Source organism: Manis javanica, chromosome 10, assembly GCF_040802235.1.
Source record: "Manis javanica isolate MJ-LG chromosome 10, MJ_LKY, whole genome shotgun sequence".
NCBI classification, from domain to species: Eukaryota; Metazoa; Chordata; class Mammalia; order Pholidota; family Manidae; genus Manis; species Manis javanica.
Genome location: NC_133165.1, coordinates 46,532,691 through 46,556,798, shown reverse-complemented (window position 1 = coordinate 46,556,798; position 24,108 = coordinate 46,532,691). Strand labels below are relative to the sequence as shown.

The 24,108-nt window shown below is 45.1% G+C and overlaps 1 protein-coding gene across 5 annotated transcripts; it reads right to left on the bottom strand.

Moving 5' to 3' along the window:
- Window positions 1–16,054: 16,054 nt before the first annotated feature.
- On the bottom strand, window positions 16,055–22,361 carry CD19 (CD19 molecule). Of its 5 annotated transcripts, none has more exons than XR_012122247.1 (16): window positions 21,978–22,361; window positions 21,666–21,841; window positions 21,193–21,423; window positions 20,682–20,852; window positions 20,260–20,553; window positions 19,175–19,285; window positions 18,845–18,893; window positions 18,439–18,527; window positions 17,946–18,059; window positions 17,719–17,823; window positions 17,574–17,642; window positions 17,412–17,471; window positions 17,255–17,311; window positions 16,581–16,762; window positions 16,382–16,483; window positions 16,055–16,226 (listed from the first exon to the last, which is right to left on the bottom strand). XR_012122247.1 is itself a non-coding variant. In XM_017642956.3 (16 exons), exons 2-15 carry the CDS (start codon window positions 21,778–21,780, stop codon window positions 16,392–16,394), a joined length of 1,647 nt encoding a protein of 548 aa, XP_017498445.1. In that variant the 5' UTR covers window positions 21,781–21,841; window positions 21,978–22,233; the 3' UTR covers window positions 16,055–16,226; window positions 16,382–16,391. The 5 variants fall into 5 exon arrangements, 4 of the variants coding, with proteins under 4 accessions (XP_017498445.1, XP_017498446.1, XP_017498443.1 ...); XM_017642956.3 differs by having other exon boundaries at window positions 16,581–16,673; window positions 17,412–17,468; window positions 21,978–22,233; XM_017642957.3 differs by having other exon boundaries at window positions 16,581–16,673; window positions 17,412–17,468; window positions 19,175–19,282; window positions 21,978–22,233.
- Between the last annotated feature and the right edge of the window lie 1,747 nt (window positions 22,362–24,108).

The window sequence follows — 24,108 nt, the reverse complement described above, 5'->3', positions numbered from 1 at the left end:
TTTTATTCTCTATTTTATTTCTTCTCTGATCTTTATTATGTTCCTCCTTGTACTGACTTTGGGTTTCATTTGTTCTTCATTTTATAGTTTCTTTAATTTTGGTTTTAGACTGTTTATTTGGGATTTTTCTTGTCTTGAGGTAAGCCTATATTCTATGTACTTTCCTCTTAGAACTGCCTGTGCAGCATCCCACAGATTTGGGGCTGTTGTGTTTTTGTTTTTGTCTGCATATATTGCTTGATTTCTGTTTTAATTTGGTTATTGATCCACTGATTAGTTAAAAGCATGTTGTTTAACCTTCATGTGTTTGTAAGTCTTTTTGTTTTCTTTGTGTAGTTTATCTCTAGTTTCATACCATGTGGTCTGAGAGGCTGTTTGATACAATTTCAATCCTTTTTAATTTATTGAGGCTCTTCTTGTGTCCTAGAATGTGATCTATTCTGGAGAACGTTGCATATACACATAAGAAAAATGTGTATCCTGCTGCTTTTGGATGGAGTGTTCTGTAGATATCTGTTAAGTCAGCTTGATCTAATGTATTGTTCAGTGCCTCTGTTTCCTAATTTATTTTCTGCCTGATTGATCTGTCTATTGATGTGAGTGGTGTGTTAATGTCTCCTGAAATGAATGTGTTGCAATCTATTTCCTCATTTAATTTTGTTAGTATTTGTATTACATATTTAGGTACTCTTATTTTGGGTGGAGAAATATTTACAACGGTTATATCCTGTTGTTGAACTGATCCTTTTATCATTATCTAATGTCCTATGTCTCTTGTTACTCTCTTTGTTTTGAAATAAATTTTGTCTGATAAAAGTACCCCTACTTCTGTTTTTTTCTCCTTCCTTGTTATTTGCATCCAATATCTTTTTCCATCCCTTCAATTTTAGTCTGTGTATGTCTTTGGGTCTGAAATGAGTCTCTTGTAGGCAGCATATAGATGGGTCTTGTTTCCTTACCTATTCTACCACTCTATGTCTTTTTTTTTTATGACACATTCAGTCCACTTACATTTAAGGTGATTATTGATAGATATGTACTTATTGCCATTTTATTATGTTTTCTGCTGTTTTTATATCTCCTCTCTGATCTTTTCTTACTCTCTTATGTTCTTCTTTTGTTATTGATCATTTTCTTTAGTGTTGTAATTGGATTTCTCTCTCTTTTTAAAATGTGTGAGTGTGTGTGTATTTAGTGTAGGCTTTAGTTTTATGGTTACCAAAGATTCAAGGATTGCTCCTTAACTATATAATAGTCTATCTTAAATTGCTGATTATTCTATTTCAAACACAATCTAAAGGTACTTTTTCCCCTTTATTCTTCTTCCTCCACATTTTTTATATTAGATGTCGTAATCTGAGGCTTTTATGTATCCCTTGACTGATTTTGTATATAGTTGATTTTGCTTTGTTTTGTTTTAATTTCATACTTGCTTGGTAATTTGTTGACCTACTATCTTTACTGTGGGTTTATTTTCACCACTGAAATCTATTTAGCCTTAGGGTCATTTCCATCTAAAGCAATCCCTTTATCAGCCCCTATAATGTGAATATTGTTATGTAAAACTGGCTTAGTGGTGGCAAATTCCTTCAACTTTTATTTATCTGGAAAATGTTTAATGCCTACTTCAAATGTAAGTGATAATATCATCCACTAGAGGACTCTTGATTGGAGGCCCTTCTGTTTTAGTCCACTGAATATATTGTGCCACTCTCTTCTGGTCTAAAGAGTTTCTGTTGAGAACTCTGCTGATAACCTGATGGGATTTCCTTTATAAGCAATCGTTTTTTCTCTCTCTGGCTGCTTTCAACACTCTCTCCCTATCCTTGATTTTTGCCATTTTAGTTATTACATGTCTTGGTGTTGTCTTGCTGGCGTTCCTTTTGTCAGGGGATCTCTGAGCTTCCCTGGCCTAAGTGTCTATGTCCTTCCCTGGATTAGGGAAGTTTTCAATAATTATTTCCTTAAAGAGACTTTCTATCCTTTTGTCTTTCTCTTCTCCTTCTGGAGCCCCTATAATGTGAATATTGTTTTGTTTGGATTGGTCACATAGCTCTTTTATCATTCTTTCATTCCAAGAGATCCTTTTTTCTCTCTGTTCCTTAGCTTTTTTGTTTTCCACTTCTCCATTTGCTATTTCATTTGCCATCTCCTCTATGTAATTTAATCTGCTTTTATTTTTTATTTATTTTTATTTTTTTCAGATTCTAATACTATTCATCGTGTTTGAGGTTTTCTTTTCTTTTTTTTTGGTATCATTAATATACAATCACATGGGCAAAATTGTGGTTATTAGATTCCCCCCATTATCAAGTCCCCACCACATACCCCATTACAGTCACTGTCAATCAGCAAAGTAAGATGTTATGGAGTCACTACTTGTCTTCTCTGTGTTATACTGCCTTCCCGTGCCCCAACCCCTACATTATGTGTGCTGATCATCATGCCCCTTATTCCCCTTCTCCCTCCCTTCCTACCCACCCTCCCCAGTCCTTTTACCTTTGGCAACTGTTACTCCATTCTTGGATTCTGTGAGTCTGCTGCTGTTCTGTTCCTTCATATTTGCTTTGTTCTTACACTCCATGGATGAGTGAAATCATCTGATACTTTTCTTTCTCTTCCTGGCTATTACACTGAGCATAATACCCTCTAGCTCCATCAATGTTGTTACAAATGGTAGGATTTGTTTTCTTCTTATAGCTGAACAATATTCCATTGTGTATATGTACCACCTCTTCTTCATCCATACATCTACTGATGGACACTTAGGTTGCTTCCATTTCTTGGCTATTGTAAATAGTGCAGCGATAAACATAGGGGTGCATCTGTCTTTTGCAAACTGGGCTCCTGCATTCTTAGGGCAAATTCGTAGAAGTGGAATTCCTGGGTCAAATGTTATTTCTATTTTTAATTTTTTGAGGAACCTCCATACTCCTGTCAACAATGGTTGAACTATTTTACATTCCCACTAGCAGTGTAGGAGGGTTCCCCTTTCTCCACATCCTCACCACCATTTGTTGTTCCTAGTCTTTTCTATGTTGGCCATCCTACTGGGTCTAAGGTGATATCTCACTGTGGTTTTAATTTGCATTTCCCTGATAATTAGCAATGTGGAGCATTTTTTCATGTGCCTGTTGGCCATCTGAATTTCTTCTTTGGAGAAGTGTCTCTTCATATCCTCCAATCATCTTTTTTTTTTTTTTTTTGAGAGGGCATCTCTCATATTTATTGATCAAATGGTTGTTAACAACAATAAAATTCAGTATAGGGGGGTCAATGCTCAATGTACAATCATTAATCCATCTCAAGCCTAATTCTCGTCAGTCTCCAATCTTCTGAAGCATAACGAACAAGTTCTTACATGGTGAACGAATTCTTACAGAGTGAATAAATTCTTACATGGTGAACAGTACAAGGGCAGTCATCACAGAAACTTTCGGTTTGATCATGCAATATGACCTATAAACCATCAGGTCAAATATGAATATTCATTTGATTTTTGTACTTGATTTATATGTTGATCCCACATTTCTCCTATTATTATTATTATTTTTATTTTTAATAAAATGCTGAAGTGGTAGGTAGATGCAAGATAAAGGTAGAAAACATAGTTTAGTGCTGTAAGAAGGCAAATGTAGATGATCAGATGATCAGGTGTGTGCCTATGGACTAAGTATTAATCCAGGCTAGACAAGGGCAGCAAGACATCCACGGATGCAGAAGATTTCTCTCAAAGCAGGGGGGGTGAGGTTCTGAGCCTCACCTCTGTTGATCCCCAAATTCTCACCTGATGGCCCCCCTGCGACTGTGCCTGTCTTAGGTTGTTCCTCCCTTGAGGAATCTTACCCGTCTCTCGCTAACCAGTCATCTTCCGGGGCCATACAGGGAAATGTAAAGTTGGTAAGTGAGAGAGAAGCCATATTGTTTGCAAAGGTTAGCTTTTTACTTCTTTGCAGATTTATGCCCTGTGGCTTCTATGCCCAGCACTTGTCTCGAGGTATCTTTACCACCTGGAGGAATTATGATACTCGGTAAATTCTATATGAGGCACGAATTCTATTTAAGGTTTGTAATTAGGAAGGAAGAAGAAAAGCTATAGATGTAGCATATGAAGGAAACTTGGGAGGATTGATTATTTCTTTGACATATCTTCTTGTATAGTACCTTAAGTATGTATAGGTTTTAAACTACTAACTAATTTGCACACACATATTAACATAATAGGAATACGGTGACATAAACAAAGCAAATCTATAATTACCAGCCATCTCCAGTGAAGCCAAGAAAACCATTTAGGCACCCTAGGCATTTGTGAAAATTTATCTATGATATGATGGATATTTTCCAACTGTACTTGAACCATCAGACAAATTAAAGCAGCCCATTTCTGGGATCTGTTCACATCCCATATGTTCTTTTAACCATAGATAGTCTATAGTCATGAGATTTTGGGGTGCTACAACTTGCACCCCTCCCAACTCCTGGTTGAGTTCCAACAGTACAGATCCAGTCAAATTCGTTGTCTCACTGTATGCACATGCCAGCTTAGACATCTCCCTCCTCCTTCTTATGGCAAGTCCAGGAGACGGTGGGCTGGATGCAGCCACAACCGCAGCATCGTCCGGATCCCTGTGGAGGCTTTTTGATGATCATCCCCCGGCACGAGTCCTCCAGAGAGTGCTGATGCCGGAAGCTCCTCCTCATATCGTATCTTAGTTCATTTTCTGGGTATCCAAGCTAGGCCTTGATCTTCTGCGTAGAAACAAACAGACCCTTTGCCCACACTTTGACATGCCCTCTATACCACTGTGCAGAACTCATTGGAGGTCAGCACACAGTAACTGCTTTTTTTTTTTTTTTTAATTAAGAGAAAGGAATATTATCAGAAAAGAGTACCTCCATAGCTGATCATCTGACACCCTTTAAGTGATCAACATTAAGGATATTTAAAGCATGCGTTGATCTTTGATTTACCAATAGTTTTATCCTGTTAAGGAGTAATCCCCCTTTTCTTTCTTTCTTTCTTTTTTTTTTTAAATTTTTAATCTACACTTACCTGAAGAATACTATGTTTACTATGCTCTCCCCTATATCAGGACCCCCCTAACAACCACATTACGGTTACTGTCCATCAGCTTAGCAAAATGTGGTAGAGTCACTACTTGTCCTCTCTGTGTTGTGCAGCCCACCCTCCCCTTTCTCCCTCCCCCCCATGCATGCTAATCTTAATACCCCCCTTCTTCTTTCCCCCCCTTATCCCTCCCTGCCCACCCATCCTCCCCAGTTCCTTTCCCTTTGGTACCTGTTAGTCCATTTTTGGGTTCTGTAATTCTGCTGCTGTTTTGTTCCTTCAGTTTTTCCTTTGTTCCTATACTCCTCAGATGAGTGAAATCATTTGGTATTTCTCTTTCTCCGCTTGGCTTATTTCACTGAGCATAATACTCTCCAGCTCCATCCATGTTGCTGCAAATGGTTGGATTTTTCCACTTCTTATGGCTGAGTAGTATTCCATTGTGTATATGTACCACATCTTCTTTATCCATTCATCTACAGATGGACATTTAGGTTGCTTCCAATTCTTGGCTATTGTAAATAGTGCTGCGATAAACATAGGAGTGCATCTGTCTTTCTCAAACTTGATTGCTGCGTTCTTAGGGTAAATTCCTAGGAGTGGAATTCCTGGGTCAAATGGTAGGTCTGTTTTGAGCATTTTGATGCACCTCCATACTGCTTTCCACAATGGTTGAACTAATTTACATTCCAACCAGCAGTGTAGGAGGGTTCCCCTTTCTCCACAGCCTCGCCAACATTTGTTGTTGTTTGTCTTTTGGATGGCAGCTATCCTTACTGGTGTGAGGTGATACCTCATTGTAGTTTTAATTTGCATTTCTCTGATAATTAGCGATGCTCCAATCATCTTTTAATCAGGTTATTTGCTTTTGGGGTGTTGAGGCATGTGAGTTCTTTATATATTTTGTCAGATCTGTCATTTACAAATATATTCTCCCATACTGTAGGATGCCTTTTTGTTCTACTGATGGTGTCTTTTGCAGTAGAGAAACCCTTTAACTTGATGTAGTCCCATTTGTTAATTTTTTATTTTCTTTTCCTTGCCTGAGGAGAAGTGTTCAAGGAATAGTTGCTCATGCTTATAGTCAAGAGATTTTTGCCTATGTTTTCTTCTAAGAGCTTTATGGTTTCATAACTTACATTCATGTCTTTGATCCATTTGGAGTTTACTTTTGTGTGTGAGGTTAGACAATAATCCAGTTTCATTCTCTTGCATGTAGCTGTCCAGTTTTGCCAACACCAGTTGTTGAAGAGGCTGCCATTTCCCTATTGATATCCATGGCTCCTTTATCGTATATTAATTGACCACATTATGCTTGGATTTATATCTGGGCTCTCTAGTCTGCTCCATTGGTCTGTGGGTCTGCTCTTGTTCCAGTATCAAATTGTCATGATTACTGTGACTTTGTAATAGAGCTTGAAGTTGGGGAGCTTAATCCCCCTCCACCTCCACCCCCCCACCCCCTGCTTTATTCTTCCTTCTCAGGATTGCTTTGGCTGTCAGGGTCTTTTGTGGTTCCATATGAATTTTAGAACTATTTGCTCTGGTTTGTTGAAGAATGCTGTTGGCATTTTGATAGAGATTGCATTGAATCTATAGATTGCTTTAGGCAGGATGGTCATTTTGACAATATTAATTCTTCCTATCCATGAGCACAGGATGTGTGTCCATTTATTGGTATCTTCTTTAATTTCTCTTAAGAGTGTCTTATAGTTTTCAGGGTATAGGTCTTTCACTTCCTTGGTTAGGTTTATTTCCAGGTATTTTATTCTTTTTGATGCAATCGTGAATGGAATTGTTTTTCTGATTTCTATTTCTCCTAGTTCATCATTAGTGTATAGGAATGCTACAGATTTCTGTGTTTAGTTTTGTATCCTGCGACTTTGCTGAATTCAGATATTAGATCTAAGAGTTTTCAAGTGGATTCTTTGGGGTTTTTTTAATGTACAATATCATGTCACCTGCAAACAGGGACAGTTTAACTTCTTCCTTGCCAATCTGGATGCCTTTTATTTCTTTGTGCTGTCTGATTGCTGTGGCTAGGACCTCCAAAACTATGTTGAATAAAAGTGGGGAGAGTGGGCATCCTTGTCTTATATCCGATCTTAAAGGAAAAGCTTTTGGCTTTTCACTGTTAAGTATGATTTTGGCTGTTGTTTTGTCATATATGGCATTTATTATGTTGAGGTAGTTGCCATCTATACCCATCTTGTTGAGAGTTTTATCACGAATGGATGTGGATTTTGTCAAATGCTTTTTCAGCATCATTGGAGATGATCATGTGGTTTTTGTCCTTTTTGTTGATGTGGTATATGACCTTGATGGATTTTCGAATGTTGTACCCTCCTTGCATCACTGGAATAAATCCTACTTGATCATGGTTGATGATCTTTTTTATATATTTTTTATTCGATTTGCTAAGATTTTGTTGAGTATCTTTGCATCCATGTTTATCAGGGATGTTGGTCTTTAATTTTCTTTTTTTGTTGGGTCTTTGCTAGTTTTGGTATTAGAGTAATGCTGGCCTTGTAGAATGAGTTTGGGAGTAATCCGTCCTCTTCTGCTTTTTGGAAAACTTTAAGGAGGATGGGTATTAGGCCTTCACTAAATGTTTGATAAAATTCAGCAGTGAAACCATCTGGTCCAGGAGTTTTGTTCTTAGGTAGTTTTTTGATTACCAGTTCAATTTCCTTGCTGGTAATTGGTCCATTCAGATTTTCTGTTTCTTCCTGTGTCAGCCTTGGAAAGTTGTATTTTTCTAGAAAGTTGTCTATTTCTTCTACATTATCCAGTTTGTTAGCATATAATTTTTCATAGTATTCTCCAATAATTCTTTGTATTTGTGGTGTCCATAAGATTTTTCCTTTCTCATTTCTGATTCTGTTTATATGTGTAGACTCTCTTTTTTTCTTGATAAGTTTGGCTAGGGGGTTATCTATTTTGTTTATTTTCTCAAAGAACGAGCTTCTGCTTTCACTGATTCTTTCTGTTGTGTTATTCTCCTCAAGTTTATTTTTTCCTGCTCTAATTTGGGATTGTTCTTCTTTCCTGAGGTAGGCCTGTATTGCAATATACTTTTCTCTTAGAACAGCCTTTGCTGTGTCCCACAGCTTTTGCAGTATTGAATTATTGTTGTCATTAGTCTCCATGTATTGCTTGATCTCTGTTTTGAATTTGGTCATTGATCCATTGATTATTTAGGAGAATGTATTAAGCCTCCATGTGTTTGTGGGCTTTTTCATTTTTTTGTGTGTAGTTTATTTCTAGTTTCATACCTTTGTGGTCTGAGAGGCTGGTTGATACAGTTTCAATTTTTTTGAATTTACTGTGGCTCTTTTTGTGGCTTAGTATACAGTCCATTCTTGACAATGTTCCACGTGCACTTGAGAAGAATGTATACCCTGTTGCTTTTGGATGGAGTGTTCTGTAGATGTACATTAGGTACATCTGTTCTAATATGTTGTTCAGTGCCTCTGTATTCTTACTTATTTTCTGTCTGGTTGATCTGTCCTTTGGAGTGAGTGGTATGTTGAAGTCTCCCAAAATGAATACGTTGCAATCTAATCTACTTTTAAATCCCTCCATTGTATGTTTTATTTCGGATACTGTATTCTTCATCTCTTAGTGGCTCTTTTTCATGTTTTCTATATCTTTCTTGAAGTCCTCCCTGAGATCTTGAATACTTTTCTGCAAATCTGTGGGCATTACTACTTTTATTTTGAAATCTTTATCAAGAAAATTGGTGATGTTTTATTTATCCCTCTTTCTGTGGTTCTGTCTTATAATTTTGTTTGGATCAAATTCCTCTGCCTGCTCATTTTATCAGGGATTCTGTGTTCCTTCCTTTGTATTAGATATCTCTTCTATGCTTTCTGGTCTAAAGAGTAACAGCTTCATGAAGAATGTGTGCTATGGTGCCCAGAAGCTCTAGGTTTCTGTACTCTTTAGTGCCTGGTTCTATTTTGCAGGGACCCTAGTTGGTGGTGTGCTCTGGGTGGGGTGCCTTTCTATCTGTCTTCTGAGGCGGTCCAAGTCTGGGTCAGAAGTTTGCTTGAGCAGCTGCCTTTGTGATCAGCTCAGGAATTTCTGTTGAGTTTGCTGTGGGCAGGGAAGCCCTGTTCCTGGCCTGCATCAATGGTGAGGCTGCAAGGTTAATGTGGTGGGCAGACCAATGTGCTCCAATTGGACATACCAAACTGGGTTTGAACACCCACAGGGAGGAAGGAGCTCTTGTGACTGGCTCCTCCAGGCACCCCTCTGGTTGGGCTGAAATGGAGCCAAGCAAGCTGCCTCTACCTACCAGGCAGCAAAGTCTGATGCTGCTACTGGGCCAAGTGTGCTGTTTCCAGGAAGCATGCAGGGAAGTGGCTTGCGGCTGCATTGCCAGCAAGGGGGTGGAGCATCTGGAGCTCCCAAGAGTTCCCAATCTGTTGGGCTAAGGAAGGGCTAGGGAGGTGTCCTCCACCTGCCCTTTCTTCTGAGGAAAGAGTTCCATCCAACCGTCCTCACCTCTGGCACCCCTCCTACTGCTGGCAAGTCTTTCAAACTGCCATCTCTGCTTTGGGTCTCAGGACTGGTGGAGCATGCCTACCCTCCACACTAGCTGGAGTCTCAGCCTCCCAGAATGTTCTACCTTCCCCTGGTGTCCAGCCCCGATAATCACCAGAACCTAATGTAATATGGCCTCGTGCTCCTGGAGCAGATCTCCAGGGCTAGGTGTGCTGCACTTCTGGGCTCTTACCTCCTCCCTGCTGTTCCTCTTTCTCCTGTCTGTTCACTGGTGTGGGGGGAGGGCTTGGGTCCTGCTTGAAAATATGCCTCACCTTTTTCTGTGTAGTCCTCTCTTCTTCCTCAGATGTAGGAAGTCTGTTCTGGAGTCTTCAGGTTATTTTCAGGTTTAGTTCTCTGTATTTTCTTCTTTCATATGTTTTTGGGAGAAGATTTCATCTTGTCTTCCTATTCCACCATCTTTAATCCAATCTTTCCATAAATCTTTTTAATAGTCACATAAGCCTCATGCCAGTCTCTTAACTCCAGGAACTCCAGGAACTGGGGTCATCAATGCAGGCATCATGGGAGATAGCTTCCTATTTCCAAGTTCCTGGGGGAGAATAATAGCCTAACTTCAGTGGAGGCCTTGTTGCAATATATGAAGACAAGAGAAGTTTGTTTCTCCCCTGGATAAAAGCCAATTACCATGATAAAGTTAGGATAAAGCATGTGTTACTAAAGGTGTTGTCAAGTCTTCTTACTTGAGGTCTAGTTACTGTTTATCTTGAAAGATATTAGTTTTGAAATATTTTATTGAAAATAGGATAATTTGGCTTTACAAAAGAGTGAGATTTTTTCCTGCCTTTGCACCCTCTTAGCGGATTGTCTGTGTAAAACTGAATAAAAGAAATCTCATTTAAAATGGAATTGGGAGGCCAGAAGGGGGCCTCTCATACCCTAACACTCCTTGTAGCCCTTTGCACACCCAACAGGAAGAGGCATTCTTTGCATTCCTAGCAGGAAGAAGCCTACTTTACTATCCCAGCAGGAGAAGGGAAGATTTCTCTTTGCTCAGTGCAATGGGTGTTCTTAAGTCCTTTCAGGTTCCCAGACCCAATTCCATAGTGTGTGGAGGGCAGGGGGTGGAGGGGTCTTCACACACACACAGTACCGGGATTTGTTGGAGAATCCGGACAATTCTCTAACACCAGAAGGGTGTCCAAGAATCCAACTCAATTCTGATGCTGTCTGCCCAGAGACAGTACCAGATTTCCCAGGTTAAGGGTTCCATCGTGCAAGACTGCCCTCGACTATCCACTCCAGACACTGGTCACAAGCCCCAGGCTGTTCTGTGCTTCTGACCTATGCTTCTGACCTACCAGCTACAGATTGGAGGTTCCCACTGCCTCCCCCTTAGGTTCGGTTAATTTGCTGGAGAGGCTCACAGAACTCAGGACAACACTACTTTACCATTTCAATAAAGGATACAGTAAAGGATACAATTTAACAGCCAGGTTAAGAGATATATTGGGCAAGGTCCCAAATAAAGGAGCTTCTATCCTCGTAGAGCTTGGGGCCTGGCTTGGTTGCATGTGGAGGCATTCTGGTACCCCAAGAATTGAAGTTCTCTCTGACATAGAAGCAGGATCCAAGGGAGCAGATCATGATAAGCTCTTCTTAGGGATTTTTGTGAGGGTTTTATTGCATGGTCATGATTGACTAAATTATTGGCCATTGGCTGATTCAGCCTCCAGCCCCTGCCCTTGGGCAGGGGTCCAAAAATCTCTCATTAACATGACAAGACACCCATTTCAACTTTAAGAACCTGCAGTGTTTTCAGAAACTGTGGACAAAGACTAAACATACCTGAGAAATATATAATTGGTCATATGAATGACCAACTATGTATTTCTTATGACTCATTATATCACACCCAGGAATAGCCCAGCCAACGAGAGTGCCACAACTCAGCCAATTTAAAGCCATTACACTTTTGGCTCCCAGTTTACCCAATGGACTTCTTTGTTTATAACAGCCTCTCCCAACTGCCCCCATTCCTCTACATAGGAGTATTATTCTCATTTATTCTCCATATTTGCCTAAGGTTTTGCTATAGCTTGCATGTCCTGAATTGCAATTCTCTGCTATTCCTGAATAAACCCATTTTTGGTGCTAAAAAACTGACAGTTTTATTTTTAAGTTTAACATTACTTGGTGTCAGAAGTGGGATACAAGGACACCATCTCACACACACACACACACCTTCTCCTCCAACAAATTCAAGGCTGGTGAGCAAACAAGTGCTGATACACACAGAGTCAATTGAGCTCACTGCTTTCTTGCCAACTCTAGACAATGAGGGTAAGTTTTCTCCTGGATTTGAGCTCTGCTCTCATTGTGTTTTGAGCTCTCCAGGATTTATTCAAGATCTGTTTGAAGACTTTTCCCTTTCTGAGAGTACTCATTTGACCTTTGGTCCATATCCTTTCTTGCACTGGACTGTTCCTGTTGGAACTGTGCCTATTGGAACTCAGCTAGCCTTTGGTCCTACTACTGTTTGGAACTGGGCTGGTCCTACTATAACTGTCATGGCCTTTGGTCTGATTCCTTTTAGAAGGGGGTGCATTCCTGTTGAAACTGTACTGTTTATAAATTCTTTATTTTTCTCTAAGAAATTGGACCTCTGTCATCAGAATTTCTTGAGGGTGCCCCCCTTCTGGGACCCCAGCTAGTTCTATATTTAAAAATTGCACTACCTCCTGATGTGCACTTATATCTAAATGGACTGACTTAGCTAAAAGTAATTTAGAACTTCAGTGACCATTATTAGGAAATTTTGATCTCCCTAAACTTGTTTTACTCAAAATTAAATTATAAAGCCACACTCTAAAACAAAACAAAAAACAAACAAGCAAAAAACCTGAATGGGAAGCCAACTCCTGGAGTTTGGCCAAACTGTCAAATAAAATAACTGATAGTTTTATTTTTGAGGTTAACCCTTGTGATGTGAATCACATTCTGGTTTAATACTCATTCGATAATAAAACTGCTTGTCTCTACTCCCTCTGAGGAGAGAGTTCCTGTATTGGGAGAAGACCTTCCCTTTTCATTTTATCTCCCCAATACATTCACCAACATCACACACCTTATCCTCCACACCTCACAGCACCTGCACAACATGTACTTAACACAGCATAGACACGACCCTTCACACACCTCCCACATCACCTCCAGCTGCATGGCCCCTTATCCTACACACCATACCTCCCAACCTACACCTTCCACACAATACCCACACTGCATACACCCAATACCACCTGCCTCTCACACATCATGTTCACAAAACTTGCACTTCACACATTCATCAAGTAGAGTGTCTTTGACACCACTCACATCCCATTCCACCCCCCTCATCCACTAAACTGACATCCCCACACTTAGAATCCAACTCCATCAGCCCTCACCTGAAATCCTCCCTGCAGACTCAACCCAGGCCAAGACTGAAGGCGCACAACGCCAGCAGGTGGCGCTGTTTATCTTCAGGATCCTAGGCTCAGGCAGAGAGGATTTCACGTAACTTCCGGCTCTCGGAAACCTTCAGCTACTCCTTGTAGTCAGGCTGGAAGCAGAGTAATTGCACCAAAAGCTCTTCTGCCAGCCTTGGGACCTACGTGGAGGCCACTAGGGAAGCAGGGGGCAGCCTTGAGGGCCTGAAACTTGCCTCAAGCCTCCTCCTCTCTAAACCTTGTTCAAGAGCTCTAAGTGGTCTGCCAAAAAATTCGGTCATGGGTAGCAAGTTGAGAAGCTTCGGAGTGTAGCTTCTTCCTGGGCAGTGACCTTCTTCCTGGGGCAGAAGCCCTAATCCAGATGGTCTTGGTGCACTCTAGCTCCTGGCACACAGTAGGGCCTCATAAATGCCAAACAATAATAGTGACTTACGTTTGAGTGCTTACACCTCGTTTAAGACTCCCTAAAGTAACTGATTACTATCCCATCTTACTAGGAAGCTGAAGCCCAGAGAGCTTGAGTCACACAGCTAGAAAGGTGTGATCTGGCATTGAAACCCAGCTCATCTGATTCCAGAGCACTGGGCTGGAGTTACACACCTCTGTTCCTCTACTTCCTGAGACATCCCTCGATGGCAGAGCCCACAGGAGTGGCTCCAGCCTCTGCCCCACAAATTCCAGGACTTTTCCACAGCCCTTCATTCACTGCTCCTTCCCCTCCTATTTCCTGAGCTCCTGATCTTTGCCATTGCCTGACTGGGCATCAGGGCACAGAAAAGACCCAGACATGGATTTGCTCTCCAGAAAGCAGTATGTTTTCACCAGGAGTCACATGCTCAAATGCTGCAGCACAGGCAGGAAACCTGAATGAATAAAGCAAGCTGGGTGAAAGGTAATAGGAAATGGCTGGGATTATGGCAATATGGAGAGCTTATTTAGCTGAAGGATAATGTGTGGATGTGAATGCTGAACTAGATCTGGGATTTTAACTTTAATCTAATTTAATTTTTAATTTTTTGGCCACAGGGACTCTGCCCAAGATGAAAGCCCAAGGAAATGCTGGAGGTTCATAACCCACCTCTCACATACAAAAAGACACTATGCAAAATATAACAAGAAGTTACTGCTTGCTTTTTTTTTTTTAAATAGATACCTGAGCTCAAAAGCAACACAGAATCTTCCTAGTGCTAGAAATGAAAGAAATCAAAGCCACAATGGTGGGCTGAAGTCAAGCAGCCCACAGAAATGCTGTGATCCCTAGGATTGGAGTTTTAGCATCCACAGAGGGCAAGGCTGAGATCCCAGGAACAGCAGAGAGCTGAAACAGAGCACTATGCACAAAGCCAGAAGCTGAGAGAGGGCTGTCTCTTCTGGGCACGGGCCATCCACAGGTCCTGGGAAGCAAGCTACTCAACAGGCAGTGATGGAAAAAGTTGCCAAGGAAGTGAGAATCCCAAGGGTCACCAAAGTATATGGGCTTGGATTCAGGCCAAACTTCCGTTACAAACACCTGCTCTGAGAAACTCATGAATAAAATGGTCAGAAACCTGTGTAACCTGTAAGACTGTGGCAGAAACCCGAGCAAACTGGCCCCAGGGGGTGTCACTAGGGTCCAGGGAACTCATGGGACTTTTGCAGACAGAGAAACCCAAAGAAGCCACAGAAACCTTCCACAGTGACACCATCAGGGGGAGAACTCACCCCATTGTTCAGGTCATAATAACCACACCATGACTCCTTCTTTAATACTGTTTAATAATTGGGGAAACTGAGGCTTGCCTAAGGTCAGTAGCAATTGAAGTATTTCTGTGCCTCAGTCTTTTCAGCTATAAAATGGAAATAATTTTAGCATACCTTCTTTATAGGATTGCTGTAAAAATAAAATAGGAAAGTACCTGTTAAGTACTCTGTTAATACAGATAGAGTTAAAGGTTCAGAGATAAAGAAGGAATAGAGTCTCTAAAGCAAAAACAAGACATTATGAAGAGAGAACTGGTGCATTAAGAAAAGGAATTCTAGAAATAAAATTGTAGATATTGAAGAGGTCCAGTCAGTCTTCAGTGAGCACTGAGACTTCTGGAGCAGGAGAGGGACTGGGTTTCAGATGCTGGTCCTGGGATTCAGAAGAGCACTGGCACTCGCAGGACTGGCGGCAGGGAGACCAGGCAGAAGGCATCAGGAATATCAGTGACTGATTGCACCTTGGTCTCACACAAGAATTTTGGTGTGGTGGAGCCTGCTGGATAATGGTTTCCGGGTCTGGAGACTTCTGGCTCTGAAAGTCTTTGTATCATGGTTTTTATCAGAAGCAAGCAGTTTATCAGGTCATAGGCACAGTGGCTAGAACTGCAGATTTCTGGATTCACATCTGTGAAGTGCCAGCTGTGTGACCTTAGACATGTTACCTGGCCTCTCTGACACTCAGTGTCCTGTTTACAAAATTGTACCTACAAAGGGAGAGTGTCTAAATTGAGTCTAGACTCTAGAATTACACTGCCAGAGCTCAGGTCCTGACCCCAGCACTTACAAACTAGGCAAGCCTTGGGCATGTTATTTAGCTTCTCTGCCTCAGTCTTCTCATCTATGAAATACAGTTGTTGTTTGTGAAGACAAAATGGGCTAATATTCATAAATATACATATATACAATATATAGATAAAATACATAAAATACTTTGATATAATCCTGGCATATAAGTGCTCAATCACCTTGTGAGGTTACTTTAAGAATTCAATGAGGTAACTGATGTGAGAGCATAGAAGATGCTCACTCAGTAGCAGTGATGACTCAATTCCAGGGTTGCTTCCTCCTCACTGGGCACCCAGCTGGCGAGTGAACAATGACCAGCAAGTGAGGGAAATGGGTGTAGGCCAAGCCACAGGAGGGAAGAGGCCCTGTTGTACCCAGGGTACTGGATTCGAGAGGGGATGGGGGTGCACCCATCACCTTCCCTGCCCCTCCCACACAAAGGCACTAGTCACAGGACTGGAAGAGCTCATGAGTTTATTTGGAGATCACAAAGGGGGCCAGAGTTTCACTTCTGTACACACACACACATACACAAATCCTGTGCAACATCACTTCAGAGGTGGACACCATCTGCTGGGGGCCCCAGATTTCAGGGTTGGGTGTGGATCTCGGGCCTGAGGGGGCCCAGGCTATGTAGAAGAAATGGTGATGGGGAGGGGTCTGGGAGCCTACCCCCTGAGCACCAGGCCTTGGGGACCCTTTTTCCTCTCCCACCTGAGAGCCCCTGCCATCCCTACTCATCTCCCTCTTCCCCTCCTTCCTTAGAAGGCAGTTCCCAGCTTACCTGAAGGGAATCACCTAGGGCTCCAGGTCTCCATGTGGCCCCCTCCTCCCCATGCTGGTTCTGGCCCATCAGGATTATCCATGTTCTCATAAGAGTCTGCATCTGGTTAGGACAAGGAAGGAGTAAGATATAAGTAGTGCTGGAAGGAGGCTGGGAGGGGGTCAGCCTCAGAGAACAACAGAGCAGTAGAAACACGCACCTTCTTCATGACTGGGACCAGGCTGGCCCCGAAGGGAGCGGAGCTGGGGGGCTGCATACAGGATCCCTCTCATATCCTCATAGGACTGGGACCCTGCTTGGGCAGGGGATGGAAAGTTGGAGGCCTGGGAGCCATGCTGGGGGCTTGGAGAAGGAAAGTGCAGCCTAAGATACACAGGGAGTCTGAGGGGCAGAGAAAGGTGGAAGGCTTGACTCATGTTGTCCTCGGAAGGAACGATGAGGGTCAGCATCAGGTTCAGGGCCTGTGTTAGTTGTAGGGTCCAGGTAGGTGTGGGTTACATTATGATCATGTTAGAGAAAGGGTCAAGAACAGAACTAGAACAAATCAAAGTCAGAGTCATAAGGAGGTTGTAGAGGAGAGAGCTGGGGTCAAAGCTGAGGTCAGCACTGGGGCTGGGGTGAGGTGGAGGTCAAAGTCCAGGCTGGAATTAGACTGGGATCAGGGTTGATGTTCACAGTCAGGGATGGAGTAAATACTGGAGTTGTGATTGGGGGTGGGGTCTGTGTTGAAGTTAGGAGTTAGGAGTTAAATTAAAGATCAGGTTTGGGCTTGGGCTTGGGGTCAGAATCAAGGTCAAGGTTGGGCCTGGGGTCAGGGCTGAGGCCAAGTCAACCCAATCTGGGCAAAGCAAGCAGGTCCCAAGCACTTCTTACCAAGGGAGGTTGCTTCCCTGCTGGGGTCCCAGGCTGATCCATGAGGGCTCAGGAAGTCTGAAGAAGGAAGAGGGAAGTCACTATTCTTCCTGGCCTCCAGGTCACATGCACCACCCGCACCCCACCCCGACGGGAATGTGACCATCCTCACACACACCTCTTGTCCTGGTGACTGGCTGGGCCAGCTCTTCATCCTCATTCTCATAAGACTCAGCTGCTGCAGAAAAAGAAAACTCCAGAGACTGCTCCAGCCTCCACGGGGCTCCATAGCCCCGTGCGTCTCCCAAGTCTCTGAGGCCCCACAATGACCCCAAATTACCGTTGGAGAAGGAGTCTTCATCCTCAGGACCCAAGGCTTCATCCTCAGGGTTCTCATAGCCACTGCCATCTGGGGTAGAAGGAGGGTCCAGTGAGGGCCCACAGCCCCTGCGAAGGTAGGGGAACCATGCAGAGGATAGCCTTACCCAGAGACAATTGGTCCTGTCCAAGTTTGGAGTCATTCTCGTAGAATTCAGAGCCCTCCTCACTGTCTGGCTCCTCATAGGCCTCCCCTTCATCTTCTTCTGGGCCTGGATTTTGGAGATGGGAGTGGGAACTGAGTCACAGACCGCTCCTCCAGTCCCCAGTCCACGCTTCCTGCCACAAACTGCTTCAACACACCCCCATGTGAGTAACGACCCCGGCCAATCACCTGCTGTCGGCGGGCTCCGGGACCCCTCCGCTCTGGCCTCCTGGACGTTGCTGCGCGGGTTTCCGTAGGACGGGACAGCTGCCCCCAGGCCAGCAGCCCACCGCAGGGCGCGTCCTGGCGAGAGGGGCATTGTAGGGGATGGGTGAGAAGAGATGGGAGCGGTCAGATGTAAGGGTCTGTGCGGTGGCACAAGAGGAGAGGCTGCTGCAGGATCCGTGTGAGGCCAACTGGGAACACGGCCCAAAACCAAAGGGGCGGGATCTAAATCTAGGGGCGTGGCCTCAAGTCGGGCTAGGTTCTGCTCTTGCAACAGGACTTCAGGTTCTGAGTCTGGGGGAGGGGCTATGAGCCCTTGGTGGCGGGCTCAAGTCTGGGCTGGCTCTTTCCTGAAGGCGGAGCTCCGTACTCGGGAACGTCTGGCGTTCAGGGGATTGGAGAGGTAAGATGAATGGGGCTTTAGCGGTGGGTCAGAGACCTGGCCGGTGTATCCTACCCGTGCCAGCGGTGGGCGTGGAAAGGGAGAGCACGTTGCCGTACTGGTTCTGGGCTCCGCTTCCCGGGGCAGGTGTCACTTTGAAGAACCTGGCAGAGGAAGCGGAGTTGCACTGTGAGGAAAGGCCTGGAGGGGACTGGGAGACACATTTAACCAGGCCCTCAGAGGTTAAAATGTCACTTGTAATTAGCTCCGCTGTTCTGACACAGCCTACAGAGGAGTCTGGGGTCACTCCAAGGAGGTCTTCAAGGAGGAGGTAGCTTTAGAGCTGGGCTCTGAAGGTTGGGCAGTGTTTCAACCGTGCAGATGGAGAAATACACCCTGAGCAGTGGAAACAGTTAAGTGCAAAGCACAAAGTGAAAACGCGGGAATGGAAGACTGGGTTGGGAGGCACCCGCGTCATTACCTTCTGGTGGGATCAACCATTCGCTTTCTTTTCCTCCTCAGGATCAAGGCTGGTGGGAGTTAAGGGGAGTGGTCAGAGGAGGGCCTGTCTGGCAGAGTGAAGATCTGGGGGAGCTGGGGTGGTCATGTGGGTCAATGGAGGAGATAGGATTCCAAATTCCTAGGGACCTGGGAAGTTCGGAGGGTGCTTACAAGAGGAGTGGGGGCAGCATTCTGAGGTTTGTGGGGGAAGTATGGGAGGAGAGAAAGGGGGTTGTCAGTCTGGCCATTATGGGCTCTCCTGAAGAAGGTAGGGAGGGATTAGAGCAGACCAGTGGGGGCCATGACTCACCTCTTCGAAGATGAAGAAAGCCCACCACGGAACTCAGGCAGAAGATCAGATAAACTAAAGGCACAACAGGGACTTTCCAGCCACCGTTCTTCAGGAGCCAATACTTTACTGCTGAGGGAAGGAGCCATGAAATGAGGACCCTGGGCCGGCATCTTGCTTCCCAGCCTCAAGACCTCAAAGAGCCCTAAGTCTGGGAGAGAGGGACAAAACACAGATCCTGCAAGCCCCAGGCTACAGGGAGGGCTCTCTTCTCTCCCTCTCAGGTCAGGGACTATGCCACAGAGCCCAGTACAGGGCCTGGGGCAGCATCTATTGAACAAGCCATGAGTAAGCCATACTATAGTCAGGGGCAACGTTAGGATTAAACATGATGATCAGCTTCCTGCTGCAGTTAAGGATAGCCATGTTCAAAGTAAAGGGTGAGTCAAGTTCACAAGTTTAGGGGTGGGATGCGGCAATGTGCCAAGGTCAAACTCAGAATGAGTCGAGGTTGGAGTGAAAGTTGACAGAATGGGAAGAACATTGTGACCAATTTGATGGATCAGTGAAGAAAAGAAAGGCTGCCCAGGTTCCTGGCTTGGGCACATGGGCAGGTCAAAGTGTCATTTACACGGGGCCATCCAGAAGAGCATACTTCGGGAAGATGTGGAGTTTGATTTGGTATATATTGAGCCTATGGTGTCCATGGTACATCATATGGCAATTCCAGGGAATGACTGGGTGTGGGGAGAATGGAATCTGGAATCAATTCACCAAGGCATGGTGGCTCAAGGAGCCATGGGAGGAAAGGAGGTCAAACAGGAAAAGTGTGTAGACAAGGAGAGGGTGTAGACCGAGTCAGAAGAGGGCTCACGGGTTCCAACAGTGAGGGTGGGGAAGGGAGAAATACTCTATCAGAGCTGATGGGAAAGAACAAAAGACTCAGAAAAGTAGAGTCTTGGAAGCAAGGGGGAAAAGAGGTGGAGTCAGCGTTCAGTGTAGAGGTTGGGGTTTGGGATGGACTGGTAGTAGCCCTCAGGTTGGCTGCCTTCCAGTTTTTTCCCAGTAGCCCCACACAGATGCCCCACAATTAGGAGAAGCTCTACCTGACTGGGCAGTGACCTTCAGCCGCATCTTGATGGTTGTGTTGCCATGGTAACAGTGATAGGTTCCAGCATCATGAGCTGTGGCCTGGGGCAGCAACAGTACAGCCCCTCCCCTGAGGGTGCCCAGGACCCACATCTCTCTGACTGGGGCATCCTCCCTCAGGTTTAGGCCCAGCAATGAGATGTTAGACCTCTTGGGGTGCACATGGGTCCAGGAGATGGGGCCTCTGGCCACGGAGGCAGGGGGTACCGTACAGGGCAGCCAGAGTGTAGAGCCAGGGGCCACGGTGAGATCTGGGAGGAAGAGCCAAGGCTAGGAAAGCATAATCCTTGGAGTCTTCTCCCCCCAAACCCTCCAATTCCCCATCACCATCCCCTATCCCTCAGCCTCCCCACTTCTGGGTATCTTCCCAGCTCCTTACCTTCCTTGTGGCCCCTAGGTGGAGGACATGCAGGGTCTGTCTCCCAGATCTCAGGATGGTCTCTGCCCCACACATACAGCTGAGAGCTTAGGGGACGACCAGAAGAGGGCCTGTTTCCCAGGCCACAGTCTGGCTCACCTAGGTCTGAAGCATTCCACCGGAACAGCTCCCCTGGAAAAAGACCCAGAACCAGATACAGAGACATCCAGGAGAGGCAGAGAGATACAGAGACCCAGAAAGGCAAAGATAGAGGCAAAGATCCAGAAAGAAGCAGAGAAACGGCAACTTGGACCCAGAGAGAAGAAAGGGTAAGACAGAGAGACATGCAACAGCTCAGTGTTGAAGTCACAAAGACACAGAACTTTTTAGGACCCACCTAAAACTGGTTCCCTGCTTGTCCCTCAGACCTGCAGCCCGTCCCCCCAGACCCAGATTAGCTGCTGGACCTCTTCCATCCATGGTGGGCCTCCCTCTTCTCATCCAGCCCTCCTCGTCCCAGCCTGGACCTCACCACTGCCCTCCACGCTGACTGTCCAGCCAGACTGCCAGGCCTGCTCAGAAGGGGGCCCCAGTTCGCACAGGTAGAAGCCCCCCATCTGGTCAGTGACATTCAAGATGAGCAGCTGGATGCCCAGGTCTGGTAGCTCTCGGTCCAGCTTCGTGAAGGCTTCCGACTTGTTCTGAGACAAGGCCAGCACTTCACGGGTGACATCGGGGCACAGCAGCACTGCAGCGTCGCCTTCTGAGGATGGGGTGGAGATCGAGAGGAGCCCCTAGCCCCCTTCATTCGTCACACTGGGTTATAAACCCAGTGACCCCACCAGCAGGGAGTGGATGAGCCCTCAGAGTCCTTCCAACCCCTCCCTTATTTTACAAATAAGAAAATGGAGGCTCAGAGAGGATATGTTACTTGGCTAAGGGCACCCAGAGCCAGAACCCAGGTTTCCAGCCCCAATTCTTTCCATCTGTGCCCTTTGGACATACCTTTAACCTTCACCAGCAGCGGTTTCTGAGGCCTGACCCCCACAGGGGTAAGGAAGAGGAGGAAGAAGAGGAGGAGAGGCGGTGGCATGGTGGCCAGATTCCCTGGGGCACCCATCTTCGCCGCGCGGGGGATGCTGGGGCAGGCTGGAGCCTGGTGAGCACTGAACCATGGGCGTCTGCGGGGGCGGTTGGGCAGTCCCCCCAGGGAGGAAGGGGTGGTCACACCTCAGGCCCCTTCTCCATGCACCCCTTCAGACCCACAAAACTCATCTCCTCCCTGCTATGCTGTTTTATTTTCACCCCAATACTTACCACCATGTGAAATGATCTTATTTGTGAGTCTTCTTGTTCACCTCCTGTTTCTTCCCACTAGAACATAAGCCCCGTGAGGAAGACTTTGGCTTGCTCACCACTCTATGCATGGTGCCCTGAACAGTGCTTGACACATCGTAGGCACCCAATAAATATTTGCTGAGTGAGTGGCTCCAGGCTTAGGGGCCCCCTCCTTCCCCAAGCTTTCCTCTCCCCTCCCCTCCCCTCCCCTCCCCACCCTTCCCTTCCCCTCCCCTCCCCTCCCCTCCCCTCTTCTCTTCTCTCTTCCTCTTTCCAGCCCCAATGTGTGTCTTTCACTGCTGCAGTGAAAGGGTCCAGGGACCCAGGAGACCTGTTTTCTCAGTTGCCAGTTCCCAGGACTGTGTCACTGGGCTGTGGCTTCCTGTTTGCCTTGGGCAAACCCCAGGGGACCCTCCAGCTGGCAGGGCCCCCACTTCCCTTTGGTCAGGGTGGATGACTGGGAGGGGAGATGAGTGGGGGATCTGGGAATGGACAGGGGGAGGTGTCAGGACCCCATTTACCTTTCATTTAACAAAATCTCTCAAGTTCACCTCATTAGCATCCCAGCTGCCTCCCACAGTGTCTTTGCTAGAGCAATCGGTCCCCTGCTTAGCACATTTCGGTGGCTTTTCCTCTACCTAAAATAAACACTCCCAACCATGGCCTCCAAAGGACTGAGTGAGGCTGCCCCTTACCTATGTTCCCACCTCAACCCTCTACCACTCTGCCCCTCATGCGGGGCGGGGCCTTTGCTCTTGCTGCTCTTCTTCCTGGATCTGTATTCGGCTTTTCGCTCCACTGGCTCCTTTTCACATTCAGGTATCAGTTCCCATGTTAATTCTCTAGAGAGGCCTTCCCTGACCAGTAGCCCCCACCCCCCACCCTCCGCCCAGGTACTTTTGATCCCACACCCGTTTTATTTCCTTCCCACCGTTTGCCCCAATCCCCAAAAATACTTATGTTAGTCTTCTCATCATCTGCCTCCTGCTGCAGAATGTTCACTCTGTGACTGGGGGGATCTTTACTGTCTTGTTCACTGGCATCTATTAGGTGCTCAATAAATACTTGCTGTATGAAATGTGAAAACTAATAAAGGGAAACATCACTAAAAGGGAGCCAGGAAGCCAGAAAGGGGAGTTCTCACTTGTACCATGCCATGTCAATTATAGGAAGAATGGGGGAGAGATGTACATTTCATCTTCTACAAGAAATTGACTACCCCAACAACTCAGCCATTGAGAAATCTGAACTCTCTTCTCCAAAGAATTTTTGTTCAAAACAACCCCTCCCAACTATCACCTTCTCCATAAAATCATGTTCCTCTCCTGTGTTTGTTGGATTAGTCTTATGATTTTTGACATAGCTTAAATATCCTGAATGGTAATTCTCTGCTATTCCCAAATAAACCCATTTTTTTCTGGTGGAATAACTTTTATTTTTAAGGTCAACAAAAGGAGGTTAGGAAGAGTGGGCGAAACTTTCTTTTCTCTCCTCCCCTTGCACTCAAGTCACCAAGGCTGGTACATTTTCTATCCTAGCTATTTCTGGAGTCAACTTTCTCCTCTTTTCGGACTCTTCCTATACCAACCAGAACCATTTGGCATTTTCACTCTTTTATTTTAGCCATCCTGGTAGGTGTGCAGTGCTATCTCCCTGTGGCTTTCATTTGCATTTCCCTAACGGCTAATGGTGTTGAACATCTTTTCGTGCACATATTTGCCATGTGTGACATCAGTGAAATGACTATTTGTGTCCTTTGCCCATTTTCAAATTGGATTTAAGCAGGGATGAGACATTCTAGTTGCTTTGAGAATTAACTAAAGGCGCCCAAAGGCTGCATCGCCGGAAGTTAGGAGGTACTGTGAAAGTTGACGACAAACAAAGGGGACTGGGGCTGGGTCTTAGAGCTGGAGATGAAAAAGCGACTCATCCTGGAATTTCAGTCTTTTGGAGGTACTGCTTACAGGACTTGCAGGAGGACCCGAAACATCAAGGACTTCCAGGCTCCAAGAGTGTAATTCAGAGGGAGAAAAGGGTTTGGAAGAAGGGTTATTAAGGCTCTGGACTTGTTTCAGTTGCCGTCATTGTTCAAGGGGAAATGTCAGATGGC

Coding starts and splice junctions, on each gene's coding strand:
- CD19 (XM_017642954.3), bottom strand. CDS start 21,780: ATGGGTGCCCCAGGGAATCTGGCCACCATGCCACCGCCTCTCCTCCTC. Junction 20,554..20,681: donor ACCTAGGGGCCACAAGGAAG/GTAAGGAGCTGG, acceptor TCTTCCTCCCAG/ATCTCACCGTGGCCCCTGGC. Junction 18,060..18,438: donor CACGCCCACCGCTGGCACGG/GTAGGATACACC, acceptor CCCTCTCGCCAG/GACGCGCCCTGCGGTGGGCT.